The sequence below is a fragment of the Oreochromis niloticus genome, linkage group LG8 (genome assembly GCF_001858045.2).
Source record: "Oreochromis niloticus isolate F11D_XX linkage group LG8, O_niloticus_UMD_NMBU, whole genome shotgun sequence".
NCBI lineage: Eukaryota > Metazoa > Chordata > Actinopteri > Cichliformes > Cichlidae > Oreochromis > Oreochromis niloticus.
In genome coordinates this window covers 16621140-16645231 of record NC_031973.2, presented here as the reverse complement: position 1 = coordinate 16645231, position 24092 = coordinate 16621140, and the positions used below count along the sequence as shown (strand labels likewise).

The 24092-nt window shown below is 39.8% G+C and overlaps 3 protein-coding genes and 1 long non-coding RNA gene across 5 annotated transcripts in view; 1 reads left to right on the top strand and 3 right to left on the bottom strand.

The window, feature by feature from the left end:
* Positions 1-2319: 2319 nt before the first annotated feature.
* Positions 2320-7045, bottom strand: nif3l1 (NIF3 NGG1 interacting factor 3-like 1 (S. cerevisiae)). 2 transcript variants are annotated; one of them, XM_003458722.2, is made up of 7 exons: positions 6946-7045; positions 5264-5859; positions 4989-5145; positions 3729-3852; positions 3438-3576; positions 2809-2892; positions 2320-2719 (listed from the first exon to the last, which is right to left on the bottom strand). In XM_003458722.2, the coding sequence occupies exons 2-7, from the start codon at positions 5847-5849 to the stop codon at positions 2535-2537; spliced, it is 1275 nt and encodes a 424-aa protein (XP_003458770.1). In that variant the 5' UTR covers positions 5850-5859; positions 6946-7045; the 3' UTR covers positions 2320-2534. The 2 variants fall into 2 exon arrangements, with proteins under 2 accessions (XP_003458770.1, XP_005463913.1); XM_005463856.3 differs by having other exon boundaries at positions 6852-6958.
* A 3582-nt stretch (positions 7046-10627) lies between these two features.
* Positions 10628-12495, bottom strand: cabp5a (calcium binding protein 5a). The gene is made up of 7 exons (XM_003458723.5): positions 12251-12495; positions 11957-12006; positions 11741-11771; positions 11482-11625; positions 11231-11340; positions 10960-11107; positions 10628-10873 (listed from the first exon to the last, which is right to left on the bottom strand). The coding sequence occupies exons 1-7, from the start codon at positions 12288-12290 to the stop codon at positions 10845-10847; spliced, it is 552 nt and encodes a 183-aa protein (XP_003458771.1). The 5' UTR covers positions 12291-12495; the 3' UTR covers positions 10628-10844.
* Positions 12496-15095: 2600 nt separating this feature from the next.
* Positions 15096-18414, bottom strand: LOC112847646 (uncharacterized). The gene is made up of 3 exons (XR_003221299.1): positions 18381-18414; positions 15475-15550; positions 15096-15375 (listed from the first exon to the last, which is right to left on the bottom strand). It is a non-coding gene; the product is annotated as an uncharacterized LOC112847646 (long non-coding RNA).
* Positions 18415-18490: 76 nt separating this feature from the next.
* taok2b (TAO kinase 2b) overlaps positions 18491-24092 on the top strand; it is a 29623-nt gene continuing 24021 nt past the window's right edge. The window contains 2 exon segments of the mRNA XM_019362623.2: positions 18491-19028; positions 23719-23859. Of these exon segments, the coding sequence (XP_019218168.1) occupies positions 23728-23859 (132 nt within the window). The 5' untranslated portion in view covers positions 18491-19028; positions 23719-23727.

The following is a 24092-nucleotide window of genomic DNA, read 5'->3' as shown; positions in this document are numbered from 1 at the left end:
TTGCATCAACTGTTTAGGAGTTACAGTCATTTTTATATGCAGCCTTTCATTTTCAAATGCTCAGAATAGGACAATTGATTGATAAGCATTCAAAGTTTTTCAATTCTTTTTAGCTTTTCACTGTAATTTTAAAGCTGAGCCCCAAAGAGATGTTAGTGGAGCCCATTATTAGATTGGAAAAACAAAATTATTTATCAGAGCAATAGCAAAAAAAATGAGGAGTGGAGGGATCATAAGAAAAGCAACTTGACAACAAGTAAATGAACACCAAGTCAAGGACACCCTGGAGAAGAGAAACCTTCATGAATGGAAAAATAAAGGGTTTGCAACTAGGTGCAAACCACTTGTTACACTCAAGAACAAGAAGGCCGGACTGGACTTTGCCAGAAAGCGCCTAAAAGAGTCTGCACAGTTGGGCAAAACAAAACAAAAAACCCTCTTTGAACAGATGAAAACACTAGGAGCTTGTGCCAGAATAATGGGAACATTTAACAGCTGATGATCTGAAGCATACCGCATTAGCTGTCGAACATGCTGGAGGCAGTATTATGGCATTATTATTATTATGGCATTGATATAATTTGGCTGCCAGTAGAACCGGGTCACGGGTGTTTCTTGATGATATGACTGCTGTTAGGAATAGCAGGAAAAATTAAGAAGTGTACAGGACTGTAGTCTGCTCAGATTCAGCCACATGCTGCAGAACTGATGAACAGCACTTCAAAGACCCAAAGCAAACTGCTAAAGCAAACCAGGAGATCTTTGAGACAAAGAAATGAGCACTCAAGTCAATCACCTGATCTCAACCCAACCCATCAGGCTTTTCAGTCCCACAAACAAACAGCAACTGAAGACTGAAAAGGCCCAGCAAAACGTCTCAAGTGAGGAAACGTAGCATTTGCTGCAAAAGATTTTTATCCAAGCATGAATAATAATCCTTAAATTTAACATTATATCATTTTGTCCAGTTACTTCTGAGTCTCTGAAAAATGAAGGAGTGTTTTTTTTATCGTAATTTCCAAACATTTAATGGTCATTTTAAGCCCATCATCTAAAGATTTCTGCACTTGAGTCACTCCACTGTGAGGGTGTGCAGAAGCAAAGTATAAAAATCAAATGTTTTACTCTAAATTTGCATTTAAGTAAAAGTACAGTATCATTTTATATCAGCATTTTTTTCTTGCATGCAGCAGTCCTCGTTCTGCTTTTCCTGATTAAGTTTGAACTCCTTGACTTGGTAAAGATCACAGAAAGTTGTCACAAGAAACTTTAGTTCAACAGGCTGCTGTTGAGTTTCATTAGACTTATTAACCAACAGTTTCCTCAGCAGACTTTCAAATATAAATCAAATACAGATTTTAAAGCACATTAGACTCTGCAGCTTTGCCTCACTGTGGATGATGCCCTGCAGTATATTTATCCACCTCGTAGGGCTCAGTGGGAGAAGGAAACTCAAACTGACAGGCCTCAGACCTACCTGCTTGCACTATAAAAGTGACAGCTGGAGTCGGTTTACAGGAGCGAAGTATACGTGTTGTTCTAGCTGTTTTCCTTCCCCATTTGTGTGTTGTTAGGGATAAAAGCTGCTGAGGACTGAAAGGAAGCGGAGGTGTGAACACCACACTGAGAGAAAAGCTACTACCCTGATGGGGGGGCAGCGAAGTGTGTGATGCCTCCTAATGTTTTTATGAAAGAACAGGTGTGTCATAGGCGGTGCAGGCGTAAGACTCTGTAAAAGTCAATAATGAGGACTGTTACTAGTTTTGTTTTTGTTTTTAAGCCTTAGCAGTGGGGCAGAGTACGTGCCCTGAAGCAATACCAAAGGCCTGCTCTTTGACATGTATGTGCTAAATCGTTTGATTTCCAGCCATGTTTGTTCAGAGGTTAAAAGGTCAGCTTGTTGAGAAGAACCTGTCACTTTCATTTATCTTTCACAAGTTATGAGATACATTAAAAAAAAAATCCTTGTATTGCAGTTTTGAATCTTCATAGCTGGATCAGGCTGGTGCTGATGTCTCCTGTGGAGCAGGTGGGGTCCAATATCCACGTTTATACAGCAACAGCAAACATTTTAATCCAATGAGGATTACGTTCTCTCTGTGCAGGAAGCAGAAACTATTCATTTTAGGAAAAAAACTTCTCAAAAATTCCTCTCAGCATGGAAGCAAAGGTCACATCATCGGGATTAAAACACACAATGTGTCGTCTGCATGTAGGAGCTGCATGCATTAAGATTACAGATTACTTGTTTTATCTTCGGCTCGCACTGCATCTGTTAGCTGATGATATTTTTGTCTTATTCCACACGCCAACAGCACATTTTGATCAACCACAGCCCATTTTATTAAGACCCTTCCAGAGAGACATGATAAATACAACAGCATCTAACAATACTTTCAAGGCACAGCCAGTGGATAGCCTTACGTAAAGGGCCTGCATATTAAAAATGGGGAGGGGGGGCAAAAATGTCACACATATTTGTGATAACAAGTAATCTTTCAGAAAAACTACTGCAACTTCCAATCAAGAGTCAGTCAGACGACCTCCAGAGGGTCTCTGTCAGCCTTCGACAGGACCACTGTTACGCTATCGGGCAGGCGCACGGCTAGTCTCTCCCTGAACACAGCCAGGTAACCCCGCTCGCTGTTGCTGTGGTCACTGAGGATCACGCTGGTTCCTTTTGCCACAGCATCCAGCACTTCATGGTGGGACATCTCCCCTGAAAAAGGGGCATGATTATGTCTGCAGGTGTTGCGATGTGAAGACGTTTCAGTGATATTTAAACTAATAACGTTAAATGTTTGTTACCTGTGACGTAGAGATCCGCTTTGACTCCATTCAGTACTGAGGCCCCTGACCCAGCGCATACAGCCACAGTGCACACAGAGGACTCTGGGGGGGAAAGAAAAAAAAAAAAAACAGAATAGGGACATGAGTTTTCTTCTTTCTGTGTGGAGTTTGCATGTTCTCTGTTCCTGTTCCAGCTTCTCTCAGAACACAAAGAGTTGTTCTGCTCATTGAGATTATCAGTGAATTTAAATTTTCTGTGCATGTGAGCGTAAACGATTGTGAAAGACTCCCAAACTGAACAGAGTGAACGCTGCCTCCCTACCAGTGTTTATGAACTCATGTCCTCCATGACCTCTACTGCAGGGATCTCCAACTAATTTGACATCATGGGCCACATGCAGCCCACTTTGTACTTCAGTGGGCCGAACGAGCGAAACTCCCCTTTCTGTCAGTGTAATGATACTGAACTACACATTTAATCCCACTTAATATAAGAAAAAAAGAGTGCAGAGCTAATGGATGGAAATTCTTGAACCTGCATCAACGTTTCTACCCTTACTGCACCAGTGGTAGAAATTAAATTTGAAGATGTTACAATTGAACTATTCTAATTTAGTGACAGATTTGTGTGTGTCCACTCGTCTCACCCAGCGTCTGCCCCCACCCCACAGCCAAACGGAGGTGACTCAAACCCAGGTGGGACTTCAGTTTTTGGACGGCTGCTCCGACAGTCACCGGCTGGTCCAAAACGCTGCGTCGGCCTTGGCCGTGGCCCAGGAGAGGATGCTAAAGAAAAGATGAAATGTTACTAATACGAACAGAACAAGTTCATCATAACAATAGTCAGGAACTTTTTCCCTTTTAAGGAACTGTTTTTGTTACTTCTTATATCTCTAAAATAACTGCATGTTTCTTCAGAATCCTGGAACAGCCCGTACCTTTTCTAACTTCACGATGCTGAGAGACTGGCTGGGAGTGCTGTGTCCTAACAGAGCCTGGACACTCGGGGTCAGCGCTGAGTCACAACAGGTTACGCTGACATGGATACCACTGCTGTCTGGTCTAATATGAGGAGACATGAACTGTTATTTACCAGTACAAAGAAACAAAAGACTTAATAACATCGAAGTGTATGATTTACATCCATTACATAACTGTCATTTCTCGATAACTAAGACATGAATTTTGAAAACGTTGGTTTCTGGCTGCGCTAAGGTTCTTTCAGACCCTGTTTCCCATGTTTAATCCATGATTTACAACTACAGAAAAGCTTCTTTCCCCAACTTAAAAGCCACTTTGAGTGATGCAAGTGTATTCTGATTGGTCCGGGTGTGAGTGTCAAACACATAAATCGAACGACCACTAAACAAAGGTGACATTAACATCAGTAAAACATTAGCCACGTAAACAACAGCTGTTAAAGCAAGGCTTAAAAAGAAGAGGAAAAAAACACAAAGAAAAATCTGCAAATATATGCAAGGAGGAAGAAGAGAAATCCATCATTAAGTTTGGATATATTATTAACAGAAACTTGCTGTTTCTAAAACAAGAAAAAAAGATTTAGATTTGGAATATGGTGTCTTATATAGGGAAAAATCACACTGAAGTTGGATCAAAATGTTGTTGTTTTTTCCTTTTTCCATATTCAAACTTTAGTATGTGTGAAATTATTCACCCGACTTAGTTTTAAAAGGATATTATGTGCTTTATGCATGAGAAACTGTAAATAAAGTATCAGTCCTCTACAGTTTCTACAGCCTTCGAAATATGCTTTCAGTGATAGGATATCCAATTATTTTAAGGCCTTCAAGCATCCATGTTCATAGTGCCATACTACCTGATATTTACCCTAATAATGACATTTTAGTTTTAGTTGGGAAAAGGGGCTAAACACAGCCTTACTTTCAACCCCTAAGAAATAAAATTTATAACATATATATATTTGAAGTTTCTGTAAGTTGTCCGAATGCAAACTGAAAAAAATCTTTGGTAATAGTTATAGTCCAAAAGCAGCTTTGGATTACCTGTGATGACTTCAAGTGTCTGTGGGTGATTTCCAACTTTGATTAAAGCTAAACTCAAATTACAATAATGCGTGTTTGGAAGAAATAAAACAAAAGTAACACATATATGACAAAACTACCAAAATGGTCCTTGAATTTAAAGCTTGTTGCTAATCGGTGATGTCTGAACACAACCTGCTGCCTGAATGCTGTAGGGTCGTTCCACTGTCGCAAGCCTTCAGCTCCTCCATGATCATGTTTAGTTCCTCTGCGCTTCTGACCGTGAATTCCAGTTTGTGACTGTGGGAGGCGGCGCCGAGAACCTGACTCAACACCGACACCTGACCGCTGCCTGATGCGACAAAGAAAAAAGCAGTGGGGATGAAATGAAGGTCAGTGAATAAGCATCATGTTCATATCTAATGATTTAAGTGCGAGCATCACATTTTACATTCAGAGAGACTTCTCACCAAGTCCTCCAACCAGCCAGTCGTTCACGCCTCCTTTCACGCAATCCCATGAAGTGTGAGGGGAAAAGACCGCTATGCCAGCCTCCACGGCCCGCACAGCCAGCCGCTGCTTCCAGTCTTTCTGAACCAGACGCTTGATTGGCCGAAACAACGGCGGGTGATACGAAATAATGAGATCGCAGCTCACAGCCACTGCTTCCTCCATGACGGCATCTGTGAGGTCGTTGGTTAGAAGAATGGTCTTAACGGGCCGAGGTTTGCTCGGCTCCACCAGCAAGCCGACATTATCCCAAGACTCTGCAAGCGACAGTGGAGCAAGCTGCTCCAAAACCTGCAGAACTTCCTTTAACTCCATCAGACCGGACGAATGAGCTGAGGAGAAATTAAAAGATGGAGGAAGGCGAGCTGAGCTTTGTGTGCTAGGCAGGAAGTGATGACTGTGGGTAGATGAAGAAAGAGAATGAAGGACGGATGAAAAGGCAGAAGAGCACAGAGCAGCTCGGGACGTAAAACTCTGTCTAGGCCAAAGTCTTCTACTGGTGAGCGAGAAAAATGTCCAAGAGAGATTTCTACATCCAGTCAACATCAGGGGAGATCTGTGTGGACAAAAAGAAATAACTAAATAATCATAAATGTCAGACATTCACTCATATGTGACGGCAGGTTTTTGTACAAGGCTGAAACTAACAATTGCTGAGCTATCATCTTCTTCTTCTTTCCACTGTCCACTTCAGGCGTTCACCACAGTGGATCATCTGCCTCCATCTCACCTCGCTCTAAAATCCTCATCTGCATGACCTCCTTCACTACATCCATGAGTCTTCTCTGTGGTCTTCCTCTTCTCCTACTGCCTGGCAGCTGCATCTTCAATATTTTTTGTCTAATATATCTACCTTCACATACATACCTCTGCTCCTGGCAGCTTCACTATCACACCTGTCTTACTATCGTTCACACAGTGTTCTTCTTAATCTAGCTTCAAAAACGTTTTCTCATGTCTTCATGGTGTCATCTTTAACCCTCTGTGGTCCCTCTTTGTAATCTCTATACCTCCATAGGATTCTACTGATTTCCTGATCAAATTATTAGATGTCCTGTCTATGCTGAGTCTATTCTCAGTCCCAGCCTGTGCTGCTCACACTGACGCCTTCAGATCTCACATGCACTGAATGTCTGACATTTTTAAAAGAAAAAAATGTAACTTAATCCAGTGATCGGTTTTGTATGGTTTTATACGCATTTCCACCTTTCCATTTCTATTTCCACATGGATACAGATGTTGTTTCTGCGTCGCTTACAGACTCCATCCAAAGTTAAACACAGTTAGCAAACAAATACAAACAGACGGCTACAACTCTTAAGCGTACATTTTTTTAGTCCGGAGCAAATCATTCAGTAAAAGCCACACACATGCACTTTATGATTATTATAAACATTATTCATAGACTTAATACCAGCTGCTTTGAGTTGTGACAGCTGCAAAGCGTGCAGCTAACAGCAGAGCTAGTTAGCTGCCATTAGCTGCCACAGTAAACCGTCCTTTAACGTCACCACACCAGCATGTCAATATGTGCACGACTCAACTTACTGTCGCTTGTTTCTCACGGATGAAAACTAATAACACTATGGTTTTCAGTTTTTAGCTAAATACATTCTGGTGAAGTGGCAGAGGATGTACTTACTACAGAACTCGCAAGATGTCCCTTTTCGGCTTCCGTCCGCAGCAGCTTTTTTTTTTTTTTACTTTAATGAATGAATTTATTTATTTATTGATGGGGTCAAGTTATGTCTCTGGCCGTGACCATGAGCACATATATATATAACTTACAAAGTAAGTATTATAAATTAGTAATACTTTTTTCTTGTTTTTTATTTATTACCCAAAACTGGCCATTGCGCCAGCGACAAAGAAACTACAACTTACATGTAGGAAGGACTGAGCGCATGAGCAACAATACAAAGAGGAAAATAGAGAATAACAATGAATAAATAATATTAACATAATTACAAGTGATATTAATTCAGCCCAAATGAAATAAATAAATAATAAAAAATAAAAACAGAGCTTTGTAAATGTTCATTTTCTGTGACTTTTTAAAGTTTCACATATCCTTCATAAAATTTGGAGAAAGATGGTTTTAATATTCAGGAATCTGCATCGATGAATAAAATAAACAGTATTATCAAGACTTTGTTGAACTCCAGCTTGGGAAAATTTGGTTATATATTTGGTTTGGTTTGGATTTTGTTGGAAAGAGGAACTGGTGTAAGTTTTACTCCCCTTCTCTGTTTGGCATTTGTGTACATCTCTTCTATAATTGGTTTCAGTGCTGCACAGATTGTTGGACGCTGATAGAAAAGACCTCCTGTGTCATCTTTAGTTCACCCCCAGGTCTTATTAGTCTACACCTGAAGGCGCTCTGGCGTGACTCTGATGCAAGATTAGAGGCTGTGTCCATTATGCTGACAAGTTTCCTCAGCACTGAGAGGACAGAAGTGGATTTCCTTAAGACCGTATTGAGTCAATCAGCTGTGCTGTCCCAGTACACTACAGCATAAAAAATATGACGCTGGCCACCAAAGAGTAAGAAAACAACAGACGCATTGAAAGATTCACAAGTGGCTCACTGTTTAGCTACAGTATTCATTTAAAGGAACAAAACTTGTGCACATTTTTCAAACAGAGGCCAAGAGGAAGTTAATTAGCTGAAGGTGAAGCAGCTTACTGATCTCTTTATTACAGGTCGGACGTCAGTAAGACTGAGAAGCACAGAATTTCCTCATCACTCACTTCTCCTGTCCCACTCAGTCCTTTCTTTTTCCGTTAAGGTAGTGCAAATAGCAACAGATTTGTTGAAGTATTTGTAGCAGTGGAATAATGAAATAACAACATTTGAGCATCCCAAAAAAACAGTTAAGAAAAACAATATTTCTCAAGTCGTTACGGTTCGGCTTAGTGTTTTTCAACAACAAGCTTCTCGGTGTTTATAGCGCTGGTGTTATGCAATATTGTCTGTACGCAATGTTATAAAACAAATTCACAGATTAATGTGAGCAAGCAACAACTGAATGACTTTGATAAGCTGTATTTACTCTCACAGGGCAGGTGCTCCAGCAGCAGATACCCCGCAGTGCATCCGACTCTTCTCAGAAAGATTAAAGCTAACCAAATGAAATCTGCCTGGGGAAGGGGCTATCAGTGCAATAAGTTAAAATGGTAAGGCTTGTTTTTTTGTGTTTTTTTAATGTGTCTGGCTGAGAAGAAGTCACTGGGTATAGAGGCTACATCAGAATTGAGTCTGAGAGCAACCAAGAGAGAGATTACTGAGGATTAATGCAATAAAGGTTGACGCTGGATGTTAGAGGGATCAGGAAGGATCAGGGCAAAGGCCAGCCAGTGAGCATTACATCATCGGATTCTTCCTCTGGACTCATCAGCCCTCGCTTGGCACTACATCCATAAGGTTAAATGTGCCCCCCACCCTCCTCTTTAAACACCCTCACTTACATTAGTGTGCCATTAATAGCAGTGAAATCTTTCCTATGTCACTTTTTTTGTTTCAGTGTCTCTCTGAGTCCCAATCCACATAAAAGAACAATCATTTCAAAATAAAAGTATTAATATTAATACTAATAGTAATAAAAGACGAGATATTTAGTTACTTTTCCATTAAGCATACCGACAGAGCGATCACTCTCTCTGTGGAGCACCACTCACAGATGTGTGTTTAGTAATTAGGTTCACTTTTGTTCATTGGCAGCATAAGTCCTCATGCCCCATCTGTCTGTCTGTTTGATGCTGTGCCCAGTTTGTCATGCAGCAACATCTGCCTGGCTGGTGTTCCCCAAATGTGACAGTACAGTGTGTCCCGTAGCACATCCCTGAATTCAGCCCCAATATTTAATCCCAGCTGCGCTGGCTCTGGATCCGTATGACACAATTACTGATCACCAACTGCAAGAATGATTTAGTCCACAGGTTAAAAAAAAAAAAGAAAGTGTTCACGTGCCACAAATTTCACTCAACTTTTCTTTTCCTTTCTTTTTTTAATGGATATGGGGTTATAATACTCTTTAATACTATTAAGCTCCTCTCTGTGTTTTATGTCCATATTTCCGTGAAGTTCCCAACTTACACAGAGTATTAACCTCAAATAATGGCTCAGACTGTCTCTCTAAAAGGACAGATTCTGGGACATGAACCTCTTTTTTTGTTTTGGGGGAGGTTTTTTTGCTCTTAATACCTTTAAATCTGTTATGCATCAGTCACAAAATCCCAAATTTCTGCCTCTTTTCAGTTACAGTTTCTTATTGTCCTTCCAAAGTTTTTACTCAATCCTAGTAGAACAGAGTCCCTAAACTTTTTCATGTTTAAATCACTTCCTTCTGGCATGAAATGACTGCACATTACTGGAATGCAAGAAGTCACAAGGACAATATGGTCTACGCTTAAATGAGTCAAGTGTCTGTGGGTTTCTTTCAGGCGGACACAGAGAACTTTCTTGTTCCACAGATACTCCTGAATCCTTTTCAGATGTTCAGATCAGATGTTTTATTTTGTGCTTTGCCAAAGAAAGGCAGATCCATGTTACTGCTTCACTTGTTGGAAGTTAGTTACAGATTACCTAATACAACCAGCTCAGGTTAATAATGTACAGTACAGTAGTAGCTTAACTTTACATCCTGCTTTGTTGTAACATTGTTTAAATGGTAAGAATAATTCAATAACAATACAAATATAAAAACAATTCCAATTCAACAAACTTCCACTGTATACAGTATATATCAGGGTTGTCAAACATGAGGCCCAGGGGCCAGAGTGGGCCTGGCAAAGACTACAATCTGGTCCACAAGATGCCTTTGGAAGATATGCATACATTTTTGGACTTTTCAATGTATTGTAACAAGTTTTGGAGTTTTTTCCTGCTGATGAAGACTTTCCTCGTGCCCATTCATTCTACACCAAAGTAATTAAGTAATAGAGAAACAATTAAACACAGAAAATTTCATTTTTTTTCACTATTGACTATAGAAGTTTCATTTTTTTACAATAAGTCCACAAAAAAGGACACTATCTGTGAAGTAACAAGAACTTTCTGATTTTTTTCTGTAAACTTACACAGTTATTTCTCACAATCTTGCCCAGAGAGTCACGCTGAGAGGTTTCTTTCATTTACCACAGCAGCATTACTTTATCATGTGGAAAAACTGAGACACACTTGCACTTCTTTTTCTTATATTAAGATATTTCAGTGATTAAATATATACTTAGACTTCTTTCCACTGCCCACTAAGGATCAACTAAATGAGTTTGACATCCCTGGTATATATGATGAAACATAACAACAGAGTTTTTTTATTTTAGCACTCTTACATTTGAAAAATCATTACAAATTGTTATTATTTGCATAGCTATAAAATCCGCTCTGAGATCAGTCTGATATTGCTTGTTTCCAGCATGTAATTTTAACATTTCTTGTGTTTGTGTTGTTTTTGCAAGCCCAGAAAAGAACAGCATCAGTGTTAGTGCGTGTTTGCAGAGGTGCAAATGAATGTTCCTGACTGGCCTTGTCCTGGACTGTCATTGATGGGACATCATTCTGACAAATTCTGCAAAGGAGAAGAAGACGCGGATCAGTTGCTTCACTTCACTGCACTGTTACTCTTTACTGATGTAGGCAAAAGACAGTCTGTACCTTCAAAATCTACTGTGCCATCCCCGTTGTCATCGGCCTCTTTCACTATGGCATCGATTTCCCTCCGGCTCATGTGCTCTCCCATCAGCTTTATCATGGCTGATCGCAGCTCCTCTGTTGTGATCTCTCCATCTCCATCCATGTCAAACTAACAAGAGGCAGCAAACAGCAGAGAGCAGCTTTTAATCACAGCTGTGATGATAATGATCGCCATCTAGCAGTCCAGAAGGCAGGTAGCTGGAAAGTTTCAGAAAAAGCTCTTCAATCTCACCTCTTTGAAGGCATCTTTCAGCTCCTTCATACCGATCATTCCAGACGTCTCTGCCAGCAGTTTCGGGGCCATCAACTCCACAAAGTCGTCAAAGTCGACTCTGCCACCGACTAGAGGGGAAAAAAGGTTTGACATGTCTGTGGGCTTTTCTGTCTCTCATCAAATCTAGATTAAAGCAATGAAAACAGCCGCTAACTATGGGATTCCTCAATAAACTCAACTTTTAAACAAACACTTTTTTAAGGACTCACGGTTCATGTTGATATTTTGGCTCAGCTCGATCAGCTCCATCTCAGTGGGCATATAACCCATTGTCCTCATCAGGTTGCCCAAGTCCTTACAGCTGATCAGTCCGTCCTTGTCTTTATCAAACTCATTGAATGCATCACGCAGCTCTGCAGAGGTTTAAAGTAAAAAAAATCAAATCAAAAAATGAAATGTGCAAAGTGTACAAATGTAGGTAAAAACCAATGACGTAGTCATAAAAATGAGAAAACAAAAAAATATTACCATCAATCTCATCATCAGCCAGCTCTCTTGTCTGCACAAAGAAATAATAACTGCTTAACTTCAGTATAATATGAACATTAAGAAGAAACACTGTGCTTTCTAACTACTTATGAATGCAGCAGTTATCACAATCACACAATCACAATAGCAGTTTACATACAATAGCAGCACAAAACCCATCAAGACAATAATTAAATTCCTGCAGCTTATACTTACAATGTTTTTCCCTCCCCGCAAGAAAATACACGCTGCCCCAAAGCTCATTTCTGCAAGAGGAAATACAGATGTGCTTTTATGAAATGTCAGGAAATCACTGACACACAATGTAGAGCTTGGTGGGTTTTGCTATGAAGACACTACTGCTGAAAAAAAGGTCTATTCACACAATAATTAGTCCAATAAACTCTTGCAATTGTATAAACATGTTATTTATATATACTGTTATCATTTCTTAAAAACTTTACAGGTTATTGACATCTTCTAAATAATAAAGTTTTAAAGAGATGTTACCTTCCTCAGATGAATTCTGTTTGTCAGCCAAACGCATCATACACAAGCTCTCTGGAGCTGAGGACCTGCAGCTGACCTGTGCAGTGCAAAAACCACCCTGCCTTCCTCCTCTTCCTTAGTCTTCTCAGTGTAAGCGCTGTCTCTGATTAACCGCAACAGCTTGTGCCTCTCAGTGTGTCGCGACCCTTTGTGCCCAGACTGCCAGGACGCTTGGAAATTGTATGAGGGTGTGGGTGTGTGTGGGTGTGTGTGGCTGCATCCAGAGTTGTGGGGAGGAGTCAGCAGTGTGACCGGAGGAAAGCAGGATCAGGGATGAAAGAGATGATGCCCTGGTTTCCTGCTGAGTGGTGACATCACAAACTTTACTGCTATCTGAGCCCAGAGCTGACCGAAGATATGTGATATGATGAAGTCAGCTAAGAGGTGCTTTGCTATGCATTGAAGTAATTACAATGTCCTTCTACTCACTCGTGTTTTATGCAGGAGATGCAACACGAGCCTATCATTGTGAATAACTGTTTCAAGTGCAGTATAAAAGAACCAGGGCTGTCACTCACACCTCCACTTTATAGCCATTTATTTTTCAGATACTCATAATTAATGATTTACTATTAGTTTAAATACCTTTCATGAACCTGAAGTAACATCTACAATTTGCTTTTCTAAGTTCAAAAATGTTGGTGACAAATCTACGTTTGAAATGAGCAAAAGTTTTATTTTTAATCAGAACAGTTTGTTCTGTGTGTAGAATTATCAACTGATCAATAAACAGGCTACAAAGGCTATACAAAGCACCAAACCTTTTTCATTAATTTCTATTTTAAATGCTTCTCATTTCAATATTTAAGTTTTTATATTTCCATATCTATTTATTTATTTATTAGTTGGATTATTTTGTTTATGGCTCTTTTTTGTGTGTTTAACCGTCACAGTGGTCTCTCACCTCTGTGTCAATACCTCCATAAAAACAACAGTCTCATAAAATCACCAGATAATAACCTGGTAATCTGTTTTAATTTGTAATAATTTCAGAATCTAAAGTATTCCTGTAACACTTTAAATGCCTTAAATTTAACAGGATTTTGTTTTTCAGTCTTCTCAGTGTAACTTCTGGGGAAATTTCATATATGAAAGAGAACTACAAGCATGTCTTTGGACAAACTGATATCTGAAAGTAAAAAAATTCAAAAGTTATATATACTGTAAAATCTTCTCATCAAGACACTCACTGGGAGTTCATATGAAGTTAGCTGCAAAAGTCAGTGTTCATCAAGGACTACAAATAAAGTTACATGTTTATGATCACTTATTGTTTCTGGATTGTATGGCTTTATTTCTATTTTGTGCTGCAGAACATGTGACAGTAACATAATAAAGGAATAGATGGTCATTTGGCTCATCACTCTGTTGTTCCAGCCCTGATTATTTTCAAAGACATCAGAGTGAAACAGATTTTTGAAGTATTAAAGAGTCACAGGCCGATTACAGCTATTATCCCACTGTGTGATAATCTGCACGACTATTTGTTACATTTGAATGAAGAAAGAGATTTAAAGCTGTGTTTGAGGTTAACAGTCAACACAGAGGTTTAAAATAGCATTTTATTTTATGTTCATTTTATGTGTGCGTGTGTGTGTGTGTGTGTGCGTGTGTGTGTGTGTGTGTGTGTGTGTGTGTGTGTGTTTCTCCTGTAGTGAAGAGATATTCCAGGGCCCGAAAAATCATTCTTACTTACTTGGATTACGTTTTTTAGTTTCTTCCTCCTGTTTCACATCAGTTTCTTGAAATTGTGTTATAATAACAGACACAGGGCACGTTTTTCTGGGCTCAGCTCTTGGTTTTAAGGGTTTGAAGTAGAAGATGGGTGCCCTTGGTCTAACTCTGCTCTACAAAAATTCATCACCGTGTTTTTTTGTCGCTGTTAAAAATGTATCTCTTATTATATTCAGAGATCAAGTAAAGTGACTTTCACCTGTTCTGTTATTCACAAGGAGTCACCACAGCAGGTAACTCCACATGTTTGACGGGCAGAGTTTTTACATCACATCCTGATACAACCCCAAACGGATTTGTGTGTCCTTCTGGGACTGAACCAGAGATCTTTCTTTGTTAGGAAAATGTGAAAAGCAGCTAACTGTAAAGCCTAGTATAGAGACTTTTCTTTAAATTATAAGTTTAGTTATGTGCAGATCTCATATATAAGTATAACAACATTATTCGTTTCTTTTTCCTTTCTTTGTTCTTTTATTGTTGAAGAAATCTGTTTATCCCTGTCAATCACAAGATACTCCAACAAAAAAGCATACCCTGCTTCATCCTCCTTTTAACAGGGACCATCATTTACTAAATAAATATCACGTTGTGTTCATGAACACCTACCCCAACCGAGGTCATAAGCCCATCAGGAAAAAATCTGTTTTTATTACAAACACTATGTTTGAAATGTGTTTAGCACATTAAAAACACTGTCATTAGCAGTAAAGCTACACTGCCATTGCAGAAGGTTTAATATTCTTAAACTAACGATAATATTTGTTATGCTGCAAAAGAAAATCACAAATACTGTAAAACAGAAAAATACACTGTATAAGCAAAGCTGAGTAATGAGCTGCCAGAGTTACTGCTGCTGCTCAGAGCATTTTCCTCTGTGTTGAACCTGCTTCACATGTCCCATAAATGACTTTAATTGTGATTTAACAGTGTTCACGACATCTTCAGGTTTGGTGTGGGGAGAATTTTGCTTCTTGTTCTTCTTTTTTTAAAATAGAATATTAAATTCCACATATGAGTAATTTGTATCATGTACATCAGGTATGTTTTTTCCAATTTATTTTGGTTCTTCAGGGGAAGAAAAATCACACTGATTATGTAGAAGTCTCAAAAACCCACAAAAACTTGTGTATCAAATATGACACTAGCTTTAAGGGTTAAAATGTCGCCATAAGTGACAACTATGGCTGGATAGTTTGTTTGCTGAAGCTCTTTATCTAAACAGCCTGGGGGGGAGTGTTCCACAAAAACCATGTAAATGTTTAGTCTGATATTTTTAGATGAGCTGAAACACTAAATGGTCTCGGTGGCGTGCGTGTCCTCTTCTCCTGACCGTTTTCTCTTTGCATGCCTTCCTGTTATGTAAATTCACCAAAAATCTGTTTGCATAAGAAGCATAATCTCCTGGGCAATGCAACAGGAACCAATAATGATTTATCATCCTTTTTTTTTACCCTCTCTTCTGTCGTTGCAGTGGTGGGCCAGCTGAGGGGGTTATGCAAGATCACATCCACGGCTGCTGAAAGATGTCTGTGGAGGGGAGGGCAGGAGGTATATGGGTGAAGGGAGCCTGGTTTAGAAAAAACTATAGGAGGGGGTAGGAAGGGCTGGGCGGAGAAAGATTAACAGGCTATAGCTTTGAATTTGGAAATGAGAGAAACTTCACATCAGCTGTAGGCTGATGAAAAATATGTTATTTGATTAATAAGCAGACCAAGATGCTATCAATGCCGCGTTTGTAATGGCAATGCCAATTTTATTTTTATGGTACATTTCATTACATGAAACTCAATGTGCTCAACACAGGATAACATAAAAACCAGAGCGGGTTTACGATGCCTAAAGGCAGTAAAAGCAGCAAAAATAAAATCATGAATCCTACAAGTGTGACTCCCTCAGCTGTGTTACCCTTTCATAAGAAACTTCTTTGTTAGAGTGTTACAGCCTGACCAGCCTCTGAGCATCATAACATACATAAAGGGTGAGGGGAAAATATTTCTTTTGTGTGGTTTGGGTGTGTGTGTGTGTGAGTGTATCATCTGAAAATGCACAACACAGATTATACTGAGTGGATTAAGACAGCAAATGCCGTGCCAAACAAGCCATATGTGTGATTGCGATGACGTGTCGCTGCGTGTAGACATCATCTGAAATCAAATCAGGTTGAATGAAGGAAAACAACAAAATCCATTTAAGTGAAAAAGGATTTGGGGGAAAAAATCGCATTTAATAGTCGCTGAATAAGCTCTACCCCGACACACTGGTAACAAATACCTGAAACATTGTAGCCCATGTACTGGTCTTGATTTTAAAAAATGGCTGACTGATGCTGGTAGGTCACTGCTAGACATGTCTGTCCTTTTAGGTTATGCAACAGCATCACTATATAGCATTTTTAATTCTCAGTAAGGATTACATAGTAGTTTTGGAAAAATCCCGCAATCTCATCACGCTATAGCATCGAAATTTCTCCGTAAAGATTGCATAATGATCTGTCATCCCAAATGCTGGCCACTATTATAAGGAAAGAATAAACAACTTTATTAATATGCACTGAGCTAAGCTTTAAATAATTACATCACTATGTATGATGTAATTATTAAGAGAGCTTAATTATTGTTATCTGAATCAAATCCTCTCATTTATTTATTTATTTTTTCTCACCTTCACAAAGGAGCACATCGAAGAGGACACGCAGTCCACTGTGTAATGTGTTTATGAGGCTGGCCTGCAGATGTTTAAGGACATAATGTAGGCCAATATAAAAATGCATGCACCAAAGGTGTTTTCTTGTACTGCTTTCTGTGCCTGTTTTACGCAATGCTGACAATCAGTTAGCATGAGTCGATGGTTGATTTATAGCAACAGTGGACTTTTATGTGATTTTGCAATGCATTTTTTCAGAAATAACATTTTCTGGACGCAGATGATTATTTGTGTTATTACAAATCATTAATACATGCCAATATTAAAACATTTTATCTATATTTGTAAGACCAACTTTACAAAATTGGTCTTACAGAGGTTTTTATTTGGTTTAGATCTAAAAACCAAACTCTGGACACACATTGCCTCAAACTGCACACTCTGTTGTGCAAATTAGTCTCATTTCAGATTGGTTTAGCAGAAGAAACCCTACATACAATATGAACTTTTATCTTTAGATTTCTACAGTGTCTGTCTGATTAATAAAGATTTCATTCATTCATTCATTTGTTTTGTATCCCGTATGATACACGTGCTGTTTACAGGATGATTGCAGAAAGATTAGCATTAAAACAACTGAAATTACTACTGAAACTACTGAAAGTCCAAGTAGTTTAAGAAGGGAAAATTTACCAAACTCTCACAGTTAAATTGCATAAAATGAATGTTGAGAGTCTATTATCAATGGGATAGGCTCCAGCGCCCCTGCAATCCTGATTTAAAGTAAGTGAAAGGAGATAGATGGATGGATGGATGGATGGATGATGGATGGAGTTCAGAATAGTTACTACAATGCAAACAGTACTTTGAAGCAATTTTACTTCCGGCCTTAAAGATATAACTTGATTTTATTTAGCCTTGTTTTTGTTTTTTTGTTGTGGGACATTACTAAGAGATTTTTATACCACTTGATGCTTTGTGGAATCATTTATCCAGCTGTCTACTGGGAAGATGGCAGCACGGTGAGGGACAGGAAATGAATTAGGCTCTGTCCTGGGCAGTCCTCTAGAATCAATAGAGGAGGATGTTAGCTAATGTCTATTACGAACAAGACATCTCACCCCTGTATGAGCCTGTGGAGGCCATGTGGCTCCTTCAGCAGTAGACAATTACAGCCACTGTGTAGGACCAAGTACCAACACAGGTCCTTCGTCCTGGAAGCAATCAGACTGTTCAATATGCACATAAATACCTGGGAAATCACTCACACCGCACTTTATGTACACATAATTACTGTGACCTGTCTTTTAGTGTATATATTAGCCTATATTTTATTTTTGCTTTATTTATTTATTTATTTTTTTTATTGTCTTTTATTTACTTCTGCGTTTTTAGCGGTTTTGGCATTTTTGCGCCTTGTTTTTTTCATTGTTTTCTAATATATCCCCAATTTTCTTTTTATTTCTGACTCTTGTGCGGCTGTAGCGAGTGAATTACCCCAGTGTAAGATTAATAAAGTCTATTTCTATTTGTCTAATTCTGAGATTCCTAATCTGAAATTTTGAGATACCTCTCCTAAATATTTAAATTGTGGTCATAGTTTTTTGTTGTCGTTGTTGTTGTTTTATTTATTTATCTTTACTGAGTGACGGAAATACGCTTCCACGTTAGTTAACTATACGAACCCTGATAAATAGTGCGAAGCTGCTCTTACCAGTTCAATTATGTTTTTGTGAACCTCCTCGGCCACGTGAGGATACTATTTACACCTCACGCGTTCGTTAGAAAGGCGTCGAAGAAGAGCAACTTCCGTTTTCCGCTCGGCTCCCGCCCCGCTCCGCCATCATGAAGTCCTGAACAAAAACGGATGAGAGTCGAGCAAAATGGGGATAACACGAACTGTTGATGAAATCCGCCGACAGCATTATCGTAATGACAGTGCACAGTGCTGAGCGGAGCGGAGTTGTCCATTTGAATGCACCAGCCTCCCACTGAAAGCGTCCCCGGCAGCTCCTGGCGTTGCGTTATTTAGTTAGCGCTGGTGCTAACAGCAGCCAGAGCTAGCCGCTGATTTTCTCGACGCTGCTGCTGCTAGGTTAGCTGACAGGCGTCGGTCTAGCTAGCTGTCACTTAAACTGACTGCCACTTGACTCATGTCAAGTCGCACACGCCTGCTAGCTGTCCAATTGACTGGAGGCATCAGGATGGAGAGGGGTTTAAGTAAAAGCATCGACAGGCAGAATGTGGTTTATTGGTGTTGAATAGACACCAGCACCGAGGAAAGAGGAGTGAAGACCACTATTTTCCAGCCAGGCCAGTTAGCTAGCTTCAGAGCTAGCTACAGTGGATCCCAAAAGCCACGGTAAGACGTGCTATAAATCATTCAACATGCGGGGTTGTGAGCGCATCCCACCCCGTTTGCAGGGGAGACACCGGCTAGCATCATTAGCTGCCTGATTTTCAGATCTTGGGGAGTTTGACATTGACACTGAAGCTTGTTGCTGGCCTGCACCTTGAACATTTTTGAGTTGTTGTCAAGCTGCTGTTGAATACATGTGGATTTCTATAGAGAGCAGCAGCGAGGGTAGCCTAATTGAGCAGCCGAGTGCAAAAAGCCGTCTAGCTCGCTCAGCTGATGCTGATGGCAAGCACATATATGGATAATTACTTAGGTGCCTGACCAGTCAAACACAGTAGACATGTTTTGCACAATAGGTCTGTGCTTCTCTGATGTTGTAAAATGCATGTTTGTTAAAGAGAGAATCATTGGTGAAACCATGTAATTGTGGCAGACGTTGTGTGGTGTTACCGTGACATGGATGGTTTAGTTTAAAAATGATTACAAGCTTCCTTTTGCCTTAGTTACAGTCGTCAGAGAACTTCCCATTTTTAAAGGGAACCTAATGTTTCTCGTTTGTCAGAATCAAAATGGCCAAGTGAGTCTTGGTATTTTCATGTTCAAGGGTTTGGGAAAAACTTGAGCTTGATTGGTGACTGTTAACTTAAAATTGCAAAAGCTGCCATTGCCCATTTATCAAGGGGTTAACCCTTGATAAAATCTTAATGACTCATGATGACCTAACTTGTTCCAGGCTGCTAACTTTGACACACTGTGCATCACACAGGGAGAAGTTGTTATCTGCACTGCAGCTGCACAAAAACATTCACTGTTGGATGTACTGTGCATGTGAGTGTATCATCAGTTGGCTTTTCCAAATCTTTTTCCTTTGGCAAAAATGAAGATTGAACCAGTATAACAGCTATATTCATTCAGCATTTCCAAAAAATATCTTTTCCATAACCACACTTGGGGGGGAAAAAATTGGTTGACATATAAGAATGTGTTGATTTTGACCTTCAGAAAACATCTGATGGTTCTTGCTAGAATTCAGAGACAGACATCACGTTTCATCTTTGTTATTTCAAGGTTTATAGTCTCATATCAGCTCTCCCAGTAGGACATACTAAAAACTGGCGAGTAATCGCCCGCATATTTAAACCTGGTCTTCCGCACCCATTTGGCCATGTCATTATGTTTGCTCATGATAGCTTTCCAAAGCATAGTGGTTACATGTTTTTTCACTTAAAACTGGTAAATCTTGTCATGTTGTTCCCACACAGGAAGCAAAGCATGGGGCTGCTAAACTGGTTGGCAGTTTTTATGTGGAATTTGGCCTGCTGTTGTCTGGTGGTTTTCAACATTTCAAAAGCTGTATGGAAAGTCAGACAGGGCAAAGTTAATGCTCCAAAATTTAGTCCTCAATTTGCTTGTTGGTCACAGTTCATTAAGAAGAAAGAAAGAAACGGCTTAGGGAAGAGGAAAAAAAAAAATGATCCTGTCAATATATTGCAGTTGGTCTTTTGAAGTTCCTGGCTGTTGGTATTGGCCTTAGAAATCCAGTCTCACTGATGCTCTGCAATGCACTACACAGTTTGATGACTGCTTCTCCTCATAATCATGATCTCAACTTTAATTCATGTATTTCTATTAGGCATATCAGAATACTGCGCAAGTGTATACAAATGCAAATCAAACAAAGTGTGAGTCACTATCTTAACATTTTGATGCTTTAAAGGAAAAGAAAGCAATCCAGCCCACCTGGTTGTTCAGCCTAACCCGTCTGTGTTTTGTTCTTCAGTTTTAACAGAAGCGCACCTTTTATCTTGTCGCAGTTGCTGTGTGGTTTTGTGCGCGGGCTGCTGAAGGACCAATGACAACATCATTGTATGAGAGCAATCTTTTGTTCAGCATTGAGAGCGAAGAAAATAATATGAATTGGTCTAGATTTTTTTTTTTTTTTCTCTAAATCATAGTTTCATGTGTCAGGGAGATTAAAGAAGCCATTACAGAAAGAATAGCTCGAGGAAAAAGATGTTGCATCTGCCATTTTAAGATCATTTTGGATCTTTAAAATGGATTATGTGCTTCAAAAATGGTGTTTGTTTCCCTGTACTGAAGCTAAAGCTGTATATTCTGTGTTTGGTGAAAATATAGCAATTAAAAATATATATCTTATTGCAGTGTTAAATAGAAAGCTGCTTTCAGCTTCTCTCTTATTCACATGGCGGTCGCCACAGTGGCTACCTCCACATGTTTGATTTGTCGATCCCAAATGGATTTTTCTCTCTTCCCGGGATCGAACCAGGGATCTTTTGCTTGTTAGGCAGATGTATAAAACACTTCATTATGGAGTCAGAAATTTCAGTGTTAAAAAAAAAAAATGTACAGCGGTAAGTGTGGCCAGCCATGTTCACCCTAAATATAGAGACAGACAGATGATGCTGGGTGAATAAATATGAGTGGATTTGTTATTTCAAGCTGATGTTCATATTTTTTATCTATATGAGCCATGCTTCCCAACCCCATGAATCACCCCCCCACCCCCAAAGATTCAGTAGCCTGTAGAGCCACCTTTGGCAGCAATAACTTGAAGTAATGGTTTTATGTATGACTTTATAAGTCTCTCACATGATTGTGGAGGAATTCTTGCCCACACATTGCTGCTGTGCTTGGGTTCACTGTCTTGTTGCATGACTTAATGTCAGCCAAGCTTTAGCGGTCAGACAGATGGTCTCACATTTGACTCTAGAATACTTTGGTATACAGAGGAGTGCATGGTTGACTCATTGACTGCAGTGTGCCCAGATCCTGTGCAAAACAAGCCCATATCATCACACCTCCACAACCGCGCTTCATCGTCGATATGAGGTGTTAGTGCTGATATGCCGCCTGGTTTTCTCCTAACGTCGCAAAACATCTCCACTTTGGTCCCGTCTCTCCAAAGCACATTGCTCCAGAAGTCTTGTGGTTTGTTCACATGCTGCTTTGAAAACCTAAGCCATGAGCTTCTTTTTAAAGAGAGGAAGCTTTATCCTGCCAACTCTTCCAAACAAGCCAATGTGCTGTCATGAACTTTAACATTTAACATGCTAACTGGGGCTTGTAGAGTTCTTGTTTTTGTTTTTGTTCTTCTGAGAATTGCATGGTCTGATCTTGAATTTGTTGGGACATTCCCTGCTGGGAAGATTGTGGCATTGTGTTAACACACATCTGAATGCTTCAGACCAGCAAACTGTCAAAACTTCTGCTTTTTTAGAGTGGATTTAATTGGTGGCTGCTGATTACAGCATGGAGTCCTATGAGCTCTTTTCACATATATGCACGTTGATGAGCCACAAAATTAAAACCATAAAAGTCACTTTTGTGCCACCAAGAAATAAAAGATCCCACCTGTCATGACATGATCAAGGGGGCCTCTTTGGTGTGGCAGCAGATCCTTTGAGGTCCTGGTGGTTACAGGATGGGGCCTTCACGTGAATATGTTATAGGATCGGCATTGGTTAATCAGTATGTGAGGGTTTTTATTCTACTTTATAAGTATAAACCAAAGTGGGTTGCTCCTAAGAAGCAGAACAGCAAATGATGGATGGATAGATCTGCAGAGCAGTGTGTTGGTCACATTGGTGGGAAAGTTGGCGCATCCTCATGAGAAGTGAGGGGAAAACTATCTTTCAGTTTATGTTTGTTTTTTTTTATTTGTGTGCCCACTACAGAGGACATAAACAAATAGGCTGGGTCTCTGGAGGCTGTGACTGCATGATGATGCATTACAATTGCAATTGAATATTGCTGTTCTCGCTGGCCTGCAACTGAAAAACTAGTATTTTACAATGTATAATTTAATGCTAGTTAACTGTTGGATGTAAGATGTTACACAGCCACCCATTAGTAGCCAGGACTGCAGCTCTGGCAGACGGCTTGACTCCTCTCTGTGTGATGGGAAGTTGTGAACAAGAAGTGTGGATGGCAGCCCTGCCTAGCCGGTGCAGTTCTGCAGTATTGTGATCACGAGAAAAAGGATGTATGTAGGTTGTGTCACAGTAAACTGGTATTTAACTGCTCTGCTGTAGCAATGCAAAAGCACATTCTTTTCAAGCGTGTGGACGTTACCCCACGAGGAAAGAAAGCTAACACTGCTTATGTTAGCCACACTCAGCAGTGCATGTGTGCAGTGTTCTGCTTAGTGCAGCGTGCCACACATTTTAGAAACATTAAAAAGATGTCTTCAAGAAATTGATCAGTATCGTTGCCAGGGCCATCCTTTGTTATAGTGCTGTAATTCTGCAAGTCTTATACGTGCATTGCAAGACAGTCTTCTGCAATACATGACAATATCTGTGTAGGAGAAGAAGAAAAAGCATTAACAGGGTTTTAAAAAGAAAACCTATTTAATAAGACTGATATAAAATTGTTGATGATATGTAAGAGAAACTCTATTTCCTTAAAAAAAGAAAAAGAAATAACATGGGTGTAAGCCCAGATTTGTGCTTTGTACTCCTTTCCCCTTTCATCTTTGGTTGAGAACAATATATTTTTTAAATGGCATGAGTGACATCAGTGTCAACAATTTCCACCACAGAGATCTAAGTGTGTCGACTTCATGTGACAGACTGGACCGTGTTTCCGAGGCAACTCGTGCTTTCAGCACAAATGTTGGTATCCTTTCCAAATAACAGATGCTCACCCAGTGTGTCTCTTCCACGCTCACCAGGCGCTGGCCATGCCGTCGAGTGTGCGGGCCGGGAGCCTGAAGGACCCGGAGGTGGCTGAGCTCTTCTCGAGGGAGGATCCTGAGAAGTTCTTCACGGACCTGAGGGAGATCGGCCATGGGAGCTTCGGCGCAGTGTACTTTGTAAGTTAGTTTTCTTAGGGTTTGGCTCTTTAATAGAAATGTGACAGAGTGCACACAAGAGCCCTTAAGTGTGCTTTCCCCTGAGTGCAGGCTTAAATGTGAAGGCCTGTTACTTAATATGAATTCAGATACTTGTGTTTATTTATCAGATTGAATTGTATGTTTGATCTCTCTCAGCTCTGCTCTGTTGTAGGTGTGTAGTTATGTTAATTTGAATTCAGTAGTAGGAAAAT

Coding starts and splice junctions, on each gene's coding strand:
- nif3l1 (XM_003458722.2), bottom strand. CDS start 5,849: ATGTTGACTGGATGTAGAAATCTCTCTTGGACATTTTTCTCGCTCACC. Junction 3,577..3,728: donor GCATCGTGAAGTTAGAAAAG/GTACGGGCTGTT, acceptor TCTTTTCTTTAG/CATCCTCTCCTGGGCCACGG. Junction 2,893..3,437: donor GGGGTGGGGGCAGACGCTGG/GTGAGACGAGTG, acceptor TTTCCCCCCCAG/AGTCCTCTGTGTGCACTGTG.
- cabp5a (XM_003458723.5), bottom strand. CDS start 12,290: ATGATGCGTTTGGCTGACAAACAGAATTCATCTGAGGAAG. Junction 11,626..11,740: donor GGCTGATGATGAGATTGATG/GTAATATTTTTT, acceptor AAACCTCTGCAG/AGCTGCGTGATGCATTCAAT. Junction 11,108..11,230: donor TGAAAGATGCCTTCAAAGAG/GTGAGATTGAAG, acceptor GCCTCTTGTTAG/TTTGACATGGATGGAGATGG.